General features: G+C 51.0%; 1 protein-coding gene across 6 annotated transcripts in view; it reads right to left on the reverse strand.

Moving 5' to 3' along the window:
* EIF4ENIF1 (eukaryotic translation initiation factor 4E nuclear import factor 1) overlaps nt 1–12,036 on the reverse strand; it is a 386,373-nt gene that overhangs the window by 357,255 nt on the left and 17,082 nt on the right. For all 6 annotated transcript variants that reach the window (XM_069619809.1, XM_069619814.1, XM_069619813.1 and 3 more), the window contains exon 2: nt 3,845–3,962. In XM_069619809.1, coding sequence (XP_069475910.1) covers nt 3,845–3,934 — 90 coding nt within the window. In that variant the 5' untranslated portion in view covers nt 3,935–3,962. The remainder of the gene's footprint in view (nt 1–3,844; nt 3,963–12,036) is intronic.

Consider the following 12,036-nt stretch of genomic DNA (forward strand, 5'->3'; position numbering starts at 1 on the left):
TCATCAAGGACAGGGGAGGGGGGCGGGTGGGAGCCGGGCTCCACCAGGTATGCCAGGATGTCATCTGCGACCAGGGAGAGCTTGAACTTCACCCCTTTTAATCCCTTTGATGTCAGGGTGGGCTCTCACTGCTATGGCTTCCATCGTTAGGACATATCAAAGGGGAGAGTGGGCATCCCTGCCTTGTCCCCCGCGAGAGGGGGACTGGTTCTGACAACTCTCCGTTCACCTGTACCTTCGCTGTTGGAGCTCTGTATAAAGCAGACACCCAGTTCCTAATGTGTACCCCAAAACCCATTTTTTGGAGGAGGAGTTCCATATATCTCCACTCGACCACCACCGTGGTCAGGATCTTGACGTCTATGTTAAGAAGTGATATCGGGCGGTAGGAGGAGAATTCCGTCGGATCTTTACCCTCTTTGGGCAGTACCACTATTATGGCCCTCATCATAGTTTCTGGTAGAATTTTCCCCCCCCTCAAACACCACATTTAAACACCTTCACCAGGTGTGGAGCTAGGGTGGATGGAAACCTCTTGTAAAGTACACAGAAGCCATCCTCTCCAGGAGACGCCCCCACCTTCATACCACTAATCGCATGCTCCACCTCCTCTTCGGTCACTGGTCCCTCCAGACCCTCTACCATTTCCCCGTCAAGGCCAGAACCTGGATGGAGTTCAGGAATCCCTCAATCTGGGCGTCGTCCCAGTCGTATTCTGAGTATAACTGTTCATAGTATCGACAGAAGGCTGCTCCTATGTTTGGAGTGTCATAACGCATCGACCCCCGTTCATTGCTCACCATCCTACTTCTCTGAACCTCCCTAAGCTTCCAAGCTAAAATTCTATCTAGCTCCCCGCTCTGTGCACCCTATCGAACGTTGGTTCTGTCGTCATCTCATCCGCAAAAAGGAGAGCAAGGATTCCTCTCACTGGCCAGGTCTCTCTCCGTTTCTCCCTCCATCTCCGGAACCCCAAATAATCTGAGGTTGTTCCTCTGTTCCCCATTTTCAAAATCATCCCTTTCCTCATCCCTCTTCTCCAGGGCCGATTATTGCATCTCTTGGGCCGCAGACGATTGGTTGGTCTCTAGCTGTAGCAGCCTGTGCTCAACCTTGTCCACCCTTTGGTCCATTTTTTTTCCAATTTTTGGGCGATGTCCGAACGCATGTCCCTAATTTCCTGCAGGACTGAGGCGAAACCCTTTCCCATTGCTGTGGTGGACAGGACTGTATCCCCGACTGGGCCAGGCCACTTTCTCGGTCCAGACTGCTGTTTTTGCTCCTTGCCTCCTGGAATCGGTATTCTTGTAGGGTTTTACGCCAGCTCATCTGTCGGCACCCTGCGCCCCCCATAGGATCCGTCACCGTCTCAGGCTCCGCTTCCCGCTCTCTAGATGGATCAAGTCAGGGGAGAATGGGGGGCCTGGCTGGGGTTTTGACCCCTCTTCTATTTTGTCTGCTTCGGAAGGAGCACCTCTGGGCGGGCACTCACCCCACCAGTATCAGGCAGGGGCCTCACACCCTGTCCGTTCGGGCCCTCCCTGCACTCCTAGGGGGAGGGGACGTGGTTGCTGGGTTCCGTGTGAGCTGAGCCACGGGGTGTTCACTCGATTGCGGCACCCTCTTCTCGCCAAGTGCCCTGGGGGGAGGGAGGGCCGCAGCCCCAGTAGCCGGGGAGCCGTGCCACAGTTTCTCCTGTGCTGGACTAAAGCTCTGAGGGCCCCAGGCATCCTCCAATGGGGCCGAACCGGTATGGGGATGGCAGCTAAACGCCCCCCCCCCCCCCCGAAGCCCCGCCCCTGCCAAGGCGCGGCCACCCGAGAGGGCCAGCGAGCCCAGGCCTGTGGCGCCTCTGCCCAGGGGGCCCACCAAAGGAATCAGTGGGCTGGGGCCCCGGCACTCCCACGCTCAACTCTGTCCAGGCGACCTCGCCACCGACGGGCCCAGGCCTCTCTGCGGGGGGGGGGCTCCCACCGCGCTCCGGCGTGGTCTTCCCGTGTTGCGGGCCTCCGTGGGCAGTTTCCCCACTGTTCCTCCGGCATCCACACGGGAGGGGCTAGAGAGGAAAGGCGGTTCCAGCGGGCTGACACGGCCCCGGTGTTCCTCGGCACTCACGTCTCTCCGAGGCCACTCTGCTCACGCGGCTCCCCTCTCAAGGCAACGGGTTTTGTATTCCGTCACCTGGGGGTCCGCAGACTCTGCTCTTTCGACCAAGGGGGGCTCTGAGGGTTCACCACCTCGGTCTACAATTTTTCTGGTGGGGGGCTCAATCCCTTGTACCAGCCCAGCTTCGGCAGGAGCTCAGACCTCAGGCTGCCATAGCCTGTGCACCCCCTGGTGGACTCTCAAAGAAATGTTTAACGCAATTTTGTATATACTCATTAGGCCACGTCGTGTTGCTCAAAAGGTTTATGCTTACACGTATTTTGAGCATTACTCTTCATGGCATATCAGAGTGATAACAGTATGAATAAAGGAACACCAATCCGCTGTTTTCTATTGTTGTCAAAGGGAGAATACCTGTAGTTCCTGGAATTTTTACATAACTAAGCACTACGTCTGCTCATTAAACAATGTCCTGACCTGCATCGCCATTGAGTCTTTAGTTACAGCACCTGTACAGCCACATCGCCTCAAAACAGGTGGGCACATGTTTCACACTGAAGGGCCAATATAAAGCAGACAATGTGCACTTAATCATCTCAAACTAGCTGATCACAGGTGGATATAAACTACAAGGCAGACTGTCCACCTTGAGTAAAAGTAGTTACCTGCATCTCCGGTCTCAATTTTTCAAACAGATTCCACGCATTATTGAAAATGTGCCAGTACCACACATTTCCCCTCGCACACAGCTTAACCATTAACTCATTTGCAATGTATTTTCCATGCATCCTCTTAGTCTGCACTGCCTATTATCTGATCCATCATGCAGCTAACTGGCTACATACATAGGGAATCAAATTGCAATTCCCATTACTAAAGGGATAAGCAGCAGATTGAAAAACCCACGTCCCTCAACTGAATTAAGTGATCTATGAGAGTTTGTACACTCATTTCAAAAGTTTGAAGAGTGTGGGTATGAGGGAATAGTCAGGAAAGAGTTGTTGATGACAGTTGCATCCAAGCAAAGAGGGAATCAAGATGCTCAGCATGTGCACCAGTCACGTGCATAACTTCTGGGTAACATTCAGCCTACTGGAATTGGTCAAATCCAGTGCACGTTATATTCTAAACTTTCCAGCCATCAACCCATACAAGAGCCTGTGCCTAAACACCGAAGCTACATCTTACCAACCCTAACCAATGATGCTGAAAAATGCCTTGGGCATCTTATGGTCAAAGGAATGTATCCTCGCAGTTGGGACGCACTTCTGCACATGGGCTTTATTCTTCACTGGCATGGCAGGTTCAGATTAATGCAAAACCTTTCAGCCAACAACCTTCCATTTTGCTTTTAAGCAGGATTTTGTAAACTGGAGGGGGCCACCAAATGTTACTCTTGGTTGACATGCCCATAACCAATACAAATATGTATATAACAAATTGATTCACCATTGGCAGAGTGATTTCTACCAACCACGAAATTCCACACTTGCTGATGCCCAACTCCTTGCAATGTCTAAAAGCTACAGAATCAGGAGTCCTCCTTCACTCACTGGGAATAAATGTGCCTTTGAGACTCCAGCACTTCCATCAAGATGAAGTATGCAAGAGGACAGTTCCTAGTAGTTGCTTTTCATCACTTCCTTTCATATCAAGTCAAGTTACACCAGTGTTTGGGGATGTGGAAATACAAGCACTAAATTCATACACCAATGAGAACTTGCAACAAATAGTTTACCTTTGAGTAGCGGTGGGGAGCAGCAACTCCTGGATTATTTCCATCTAACAGGCTAGACCCACTCTCTACTTCCTCTTGTGCCTTCTCCATGAGGAAGATAGACCTGTCAACTGTTCACCTGTAAACAAACATGCAAAGAGTTAACATCTTTACAAGTCAGAAAGTAAGATCTGACAAATTTGGGAAATCTGACCCAAATTAATTAAGAAATGGTAAAGATTGCATTTCATGCATGTACTAACTGATAAGGGAAACAAGCAAACTAAAGACCATTTCTTAGCAAAATTATTGTTTGAGATGCGATCATATCATGCAGGGTGCTGTTGACATTTAAGTTATTGAATGAATGTTTGAGTGAGCAGCCTGAGATGGGGCACCCGGGTAAGAATAGTACACCACATTGCAAAGACATGTGCACATTAATCTGTAACTCGATGCCCACAAAGTTAATATGCAGTGCCAAAGAGGGGGGGCTCGGGTAGAAGTGGTAATGCGACTAAGCAAAATATCTTTCAAGGCAGACCAGCTGCATTCTGGGAACCAACCATTTCAAATGTAAGCAGCCCTACAGATAAGGGATGCATCGGCCATTTCACTCCCTACAAACAGGCAAATACCCAAAGAACAAACAGTAAAGAACGCTTCCCCCATTCCCCTCCTCCCCACACTCCCAACGGGAAATATGAAACTGGTACATAGTAGCCCGTTCTCCTGCCTTCATCCATACAGCTCCATGGATAGGTTTGGACTAGACTAGTGCCACAGGAAGCAGCTCGAGCTCTTCATTATAACTGCCTGTTCTGAAGAGGCAACAGTATTGCAAAAAAAAGTAACATTTTCATTTTACGAATTATGCAAGAGTGTGGAAGCCACTCAACTGAGAAAGAACATGGATCAAATAACCTGTATGGAATTTGTTCCACTCAGAAGGATCTACAACCACATTTCATCTCACTGTACCCTTCAGAGAAGAAATATCAGCCTGGTCCCACCCACAAGGGCAGTCCATCATCGAAATGCTGAATTCTCCTCTGAACAAGAGTACCATCAGCAACTCCAGACACCTTTCAGCTTTGTTGGACCTACTTGGTGAGATGAAGCAAAACACCTGGTGTGCTGAGGTCTTTAACTCGAGTAAAAGTATTCTAAAACACATAATGCCCCAGAGCCACAACAGGCCACAGGAGTAACAGACTTGACTGAGCGGGTCCAGGCGAAATTGAGGTTGCCCTACAGCTACAGCATGAATTTGGCTGTGCTTCATGCCGGAGTGCAGCCTGGCGACCTAAGGCGGCCGCATAACCCTGGCAGCCTTCAGTGGAGGTTTAGTCAAAGCAGCGCTTGAACGCAGCGCCTGGTCTGAGGTGGCAGTGTGCAATTCAGGCCAGCAAGCCTGACTGTGCCCCCCCCCGCCCCCACCCCAACCACATGAACTGGATTTTTGCACCTGACAATTTCCGGAGCCAGAGTCCTATGCGCAGCGCTCAAGTAGTTGGCTGCAGAAGATAGTGGAGCGCTGTTACTGCAGAAGCTCCATGTGTGCAAGAAAGCCTGTTTGAACCACTGGGGAGCGGGGGAAATCTGTACCGGGAATGTGTGGTGTGCCCATCGAGCACACACGCCCCTCAGGGAAGCAAAACACTGCATTGGGCCTGGAGCCGTGGCTTTCAACAGGGTCTTGCTTTACAGATTGTGAAGCTGTGTGGAACTGGCTTTGCACTGTTGAACACCCACATTTCTGCAGATTTGCAATGGTCTTGCTGGAGCCACATTTGAGCAGTCTGCCATCACCCAGCAGGGGGTCAGCGCATGTCAAGTGCAGACTATTTGGAATCACATTCTGGCTTGGGTGTCCCTAGCTCGTCTCCCTTCTCCCCTGGGTTGGTTCCCTCGTGCAGCATCTGGGACCCTCAGAGTCGGTGTGGCAAGTGTTAACCAAACCCACACAGACTGAAGTCCAGCAAATCCAAGGGAAAAAGTGTACAACCTCTATTAAGGACCTGTAGCAACCCTCCAAGTCCGCTGCATCTGGAGCATGCATCGATCAGTCTCCCTCACAGGATCATGATTCGCAGCCAGCAACCAAGGGAGACATTGCACAGCTATTGTAGTGCATCCAAAAGGAGATGGCGTCCACCCTCCAAGAGTTGAAAGGTTCATTTTGATGGGCAAAGCATTGGCTGAATGACCTGGGATGGCTTTCTGCGACCAAGCTAATCCCAGGACCAGTTTCAACAGTGGGTGGCAGCAGAGAGGCATAAGGCAGTTACAGATAAGCGTCTTGAAGATCGGGAGAACCGCTCAAGAAGAAATAGTCAGATTTGTGGAATCCCATGAAAAATCCTGGACCAGGACTTCAAGGCTTATGTGGGAGATCTTTGGGAGATCTTTTGCAGTATATGGGGATATTGGGCCTGGGGGGGGGGGGGGTATGAGCAGGCAGACCAAACTGGCTCGCACAACCTCCACCAATGTCAGAATCTTCTCCTGGATGTGCCGTCAGTCAATTATTTTTTGCCTGGACCAAGGAGCTAATCTTCCAGAAAGCTAGAGCAAAGCGCAGCAGCAGGGGAGTCCAACTACAGATATTCCAGGATCTAGCACAGGGGACAATCTAGAGATGTGGGAGTCAACACCAATTTGCATCTCTGGCCGCTGCATTAGAAGTGCTAAAGATACCAGCCCCCAGTAGAGTTTGAACACATCCCACAAAATGGGCCACAACGCATTCTAAGAAAAGCAAGCAAAGAGATCGTAGACGTCCCTCTATGGCTAGGTGAGACAGAATTGGGGGCTCAGAGGACCCAACATGACTACTCGAGATGGCCTCAACATTTTTACCCTTTCCTCCACTAGTCTGCGATTGCCGTAACTGTTCCACTTTTGCAGTTCTCAAGACTGATGGCACCTATGAAGCGCCCGTTACTGCGTTCACATTTATATGGGCAAGGCAGCAGAGTATCCACCCTCAATGGGTTAGCTGGTGACCCGATGTATGTCCCATATGAGAGTTTTCTTCCTTTTTTGGTTGAAGTTATTTTTTCTGTCCTCTACAGCGCTGGTGTTTTTCTTTGGTGCCAATTCCTGTCCAGTTGGGGCGTTGTTGCAAGATGGCTGCTGCCCGAGAAAGAAACACCATCTTTATACATCCTCACTATAGCAGCCCCTATGGAGTGCAAACAACCCTCGATTGGCTTAAAGACCGTGCTTCACCAGATTCCTATTTGCAGCCTTTTGTACAGAGAGATCCCTACGATGTCAACCAAGGCCTGCTCGCTCTCCTGCTGAGGTCACTATACCAGACTGCAACTGTGCGTGGGCCACACCAACTCCTTGCACACTGTGGCCTGGACCAGAAAGCCCACCGTCAGGCCAGGTCTGTCCCACACTCCTGGCCCTATGGATGCGAGTGGGATCTCACAGCACATGCTGGATTCCCTGGGGGGTTTCCCCCGCGTTCCCCGGCCACCACCTGTGGTCTTCATCACATGGGGCCTAGCGGGACTGGGCACACAACACTGGCAGCCGCTCAGCACTATGATCCTGGCTCCTTCACCCTCCTGGAGTCTCAAGACTACCAACTGCTGCAATGTGAGGGCACTCCCACCCGGGGAAGACCCAGAGGCACAAGTGAATCACATTCCTGGCCACCACAGCAGAATCGGGCAAAACTGCACTGCTAGCCTTGCACTGTGCAGCAGTCCCTGTGGAGCGTACAACCTCTGTGAACTATCCACTTATCACACCACGAGGGGCGAGTACCACTCTTTGATACCATCTCTATCTGGCAGCTATAGGATGGTCTCAGCGTGGGCATAGGGACTACAACCACATTGGCCGAACCCCCTCTCCACCCCCACACCACGCCTCAACAGTGCCCCTGCAGAGATTGCTCAGGTCCACAACAATCCTTTATTCCTGCCTGCCCCTGCTTGGCACAATAGCGAACAAAAAGTAAGCATCTTCTCTCAGTAGCAACATCACCTCAAGCAGGATCCTGCACTGCTCCAGGAGGCCTGAGCCACCCCAGTCCACCATCCTGCCTTTAGGTAAATCCACCCGCTTGTGCGTGTGGGGGGGGTTGGGGGGGCAAATCAGCAGCACCCTGCCTATACTGGCTCACCAAGGACACTGAAGAGGAAAACTATTTCTAAAGAAAGCAACGTAAATTGAGTTTCTGAAAAAAAAGTGTTTACTTGTGCAGTTCAGGGCCGCTGGGGTTCTTTTGTCCGCCAGCCCCATTGCTTTCACCCTTGCCATAAAAATTCCAACATGGCCTGTGAGAATGCTGCGCTCCGATGGGCCTTTCCCTCCTAACAGCCAATCAGGTGAAATCAGGTGAGCCGGAAGGCAAAGCCAGCTTCCCTCCCAGGTCCCGCAACTAAGGCCCTGTGTGCCTCTACGACCCTTGCTGGGCATGCAGCCCCTCTTCTTACTGCTGACAAAGACATGCGTTACGCTGGGTGCTTCATCCTTGCGCCCTTGCAGTGGCATTCCCTCCTGCCATCACGCAAGTTCTGACTATTGCTGAGTTCCCTGCCTCATCTCTCCTCGACTCTTACCCTCTGCTACTCATTGCCATCTGTTGACATACATCCTCTTTTACTTCATGGTCTAGCTTTTTAGATTAGTGAGAAATTAGGCAACTTAGGATCACACTGCCCACACTTTGTACTGATTATTTATATAGCGCCTATACACAATGTGTTTTGAAGCACTTCAAGGAGGGAGGGATCATAGGAAAAATACTGTTACATTCAGTTAAAGTCCTTGAAACAATACAGAATGTGAAAAATAACCATCGTAATAGGCCTGTCGACATTTCTGATCGTGCAAGTGCATAGAACAAGTAAGGCATGAGGTAATGGAGAAGGAGAACAAAGCAAGCAGTAACATTACTATGTCTGACAATTGATGTAATGCAGGAGGTATACAAGAGGGGTCGGAGGGGGGGATATGTAATACCTGTGTCACAATATTCGTTTTTAGGTGTGCGACTGTTTAAAAACCAAATTGTGTGCGTTTTCATGGACTTATTTAGGTGTTCTCACATACTGCAGGGTTATGTCCTGCTAGTTAAAATCCAACTTACTTCCTTGCCCTCTATACAGTTTGTTTCTTGCTCCCTTGTACCCCCACCCCTTAGCTCCCACTGCTTTTACCACTCCCTTCCTATTGTGTTTCCTTTACGAGTATGCACTCTCCTGTCAACTCCCTCCAATGTGCCTCAGCTGCTCAGGTACCACACTGTGCCCCCTCACAATGGCGCTTTCTATCTCTCCTATTTTATCTAAACTATCTCCTATCCTTCACCACTCACCAAGTATGGCAGGAAGAAACTTAAGACACTTGGCTGCAGCACAGGCCTACATCAGTGCATCAACGAGAGACTCCATCAACATCCTTTGTCCCAACCTATGGACTCTAGATATGGTGGCTCTGCTCTCTCCCTACTCTCATCAATGGTGGCACTCGCTGGGAGGTCTTTCTTGCCTTGGACCTCCAGAGTCATCATAAATGTCTATCGAAATGGTACCATCTTGGTACAAGGGCCTCAACCCAACCTCCTTTTCGATAGGCTCCTCCCTCACCTGAACTTTAATTGTAAATTTGTAAACATGCTTATACACAAGTGAAGTGCTTCAAAGCGGGAAGGGAACAAGGGAATACAGTCATACTTTCGGCCTTGAAGAGTCTAAATGATTTAAAAATTGCTAGCATATTAAGCCAAGGCATATATGCTAGACAAGTGCTCGACAGTGAGGGGGGTGCATACAGGACAATAAACTACAGTACTACCCTCGCGACTTTCAGGTTGCTTGGTAGTTGGTCATCCAATGAGCCTATGCTAGAGTATTTCAAGCCTGACCAGCTAGGGCAGGGAGCAAGGGAGGACCGGACAGACTTGCAGGCCTAGAACTTCAAGAAAAGGACGTACACAACAGGAAATGCAAGGGATGGGGGGGAGGGGGGGAGAGAAACATGTGTGCCACAATCCAGTGGGGGCCTGGGTCAAGTGCAGAGCGAGTGTCCGTCATGGAGCATATTGCAGTAGTGCCAGGCAAAGTGTGGAGGCAAGCGCAGGACTGGCGGGAAGCCTGGGACCAGTGCGGCTCTGGAGGTGCCAGCTAACTGAGCAGCTAAGGGAAAAGAGAAAGAAGTGAGTTGAAGGAGGTTAGCAGGAGAGAGAAGGAGAGGTAGATAGGCTGTTCCAGAGGGAAGACCTGCAGAGCATAAGGATCTACCCCCAAATCTGTTGGGAGAAACAGCTAACCCACAGAGTTGGAGGCTGAGTGGAGGGCTCTACACGGAGAGTATTTGGGAAGAGTGTTGTAGAAGGTAAGTCACCAGCCCCAGGCAGCCTTGTGGACTATACAGAGGGACTTGATCCTTGCAGCCATGGGGAGAGATTTCTGCGCCGGACCGATGCAGTCCCTGGGCTTGAGGCAAAGATTTTGGTTCTGTTCTGGATAAGTTGCAGAGGTCGGAGAGTAGAAGCAGGAAGATTGGGAAAGACTGCAGTAGTCCAGCCTGGAGAAAACCAGGCCACTGGAGACAGTCTCCGGTGGAAGGTGAGAAAATGTACCGGAGGCGGCTTTCCAACTCTTCCTCACTGGCTCCCTTGCCAACTGCACCTACGGCCTCTGGCTCCCTTGCCTGCTAGGCACACCTTGCCTCCACCTGGTCACACTACCTCTTACTATGGCTCCTTTGAAGTCTAACCTGGCTCCCTTGACCATACTCTGCACTGACCTAGTCAGCCTCTCCCATGCTGGTGACCTTGCCACCCACTGCCAATGCATCTGGGGCTCCTTGCCCCCTCCTTCACTGTTCACTTGCCATCTACCACTGTCCCGGCTCCCTTGGGCTCCTCTGCCTTCTCTTGCCTCCAGCTCAGGCACCAGTGCCGATTACAGGAGGCTAGGGGAACCTCCGTCCCCTGCCCCCTGTAAGTTTGTCAAAAACGGCAATCTGCTCCATGTTGCCACGCCTAACTCTTGCTGCGCAGTCAAGCACTCCTCCCGACAACTGCCACCTTCCAACACCTGGACCTTGATATTGTTGCCCTCACTGAGGCCAGGTTGAAGAACAGCTCCGTCACAAGTTTTGACACTTCTCCCTGAAGGCTACATGATCCTCTGAGCCCACGCTCAACAGGCCAGAAGGGGGAGCAGAGTGGATCCCCATTTCTACCATTCCCACTCGGGCCCATTTCTCCTTTGAATGCATAGTCAGCAGGCACCGTCTCCTCCCTTACTCCACCTACCAGCCACCGGGCCAGTCCACCCTTTTCCTCTTACAATGGGTGGACCCGGCTTTTCTCCTTTCCTCCAACTCTTCGTGCTGGGGGGTGGGTGGTCTCACCATACATCTTCACTCTCCCGACTTTTCAGCTTTGCGCAACCTATGCAACCCGCCCTCTTTCCATGCTACCCCCTCTGGTCCAACGCACACTGCTGGCCACACCTTGGATGCCCTCATCTGCACAGACATACTACCTCACTCATGGACCGATCATTCTCTCACTTGAAGACTCCTTTGGCACCAGCACACCCAGCACTGCCTCATACCTTCAAGGACATCCGACCCATGAAATAAAATTCCTGCAGTTGCCTCTCCTCCTCCCACTCTGACAGTCCTAACTTTCACATTTCCATAATACTCGACATCCTTGCTCCTGTCATGAGGGTCCGACTCAAGCCTGCCAAAAAGTGCAACTCTTGGTACGATTCTGAATTGGCTAACCTTAAACCGCAAGTGCAGGGCCGCGTAACGGAAATGGGGATCTTCGGGTGCTCTGACAAGCTGGCCCGCCGCCTTCTGCAAAGGCAATATAGATTCTCTATCCAGTCAAAGAAAAGAGTTCAAAGTCAAGCCTGCATCTCTGCGGCATCCAGCACAGCCGAACTTTACGCCTGTAAGGAACTGGCCAACCCTACAGCAGCCTCATCCTCTATTGCATCCACCCAGGCACTTTGCGGGGCCCTGGCTGCACACTTCACCCCCAAAACAGGATATCTTATCCTACTCCCTCGCCTCTGCACCCACTTGTGCACCTCTTGGGCCCCCCAAAGCTGCCCCCTCTTCTCTCCTCCCTCTTCCCTTGAGAGAATTGCCACTAAAGCGTGTGATCCCTTGCCCCCCTCCCTCGACTCCAAAATAGGTGTGTGTGAAGCAGGCAGGGAATAAAA

Source organism: Ambystoma mexicanum, chromosome 10, assembly GCF_040938575.1.
Source record: "Ambystoma mexicanum isolate Mex_15411 chromosome 10, UKY_AmexF1_1, whole genome shotgun sequence".
Classification (NCBI taxonomy): domain Eukaryota; kingdom Metazoa; phylum Chordata; class Amphibia; order Caudata; family Ambystomatidae; genus Ambystoma; species Ambystoma mexicanum.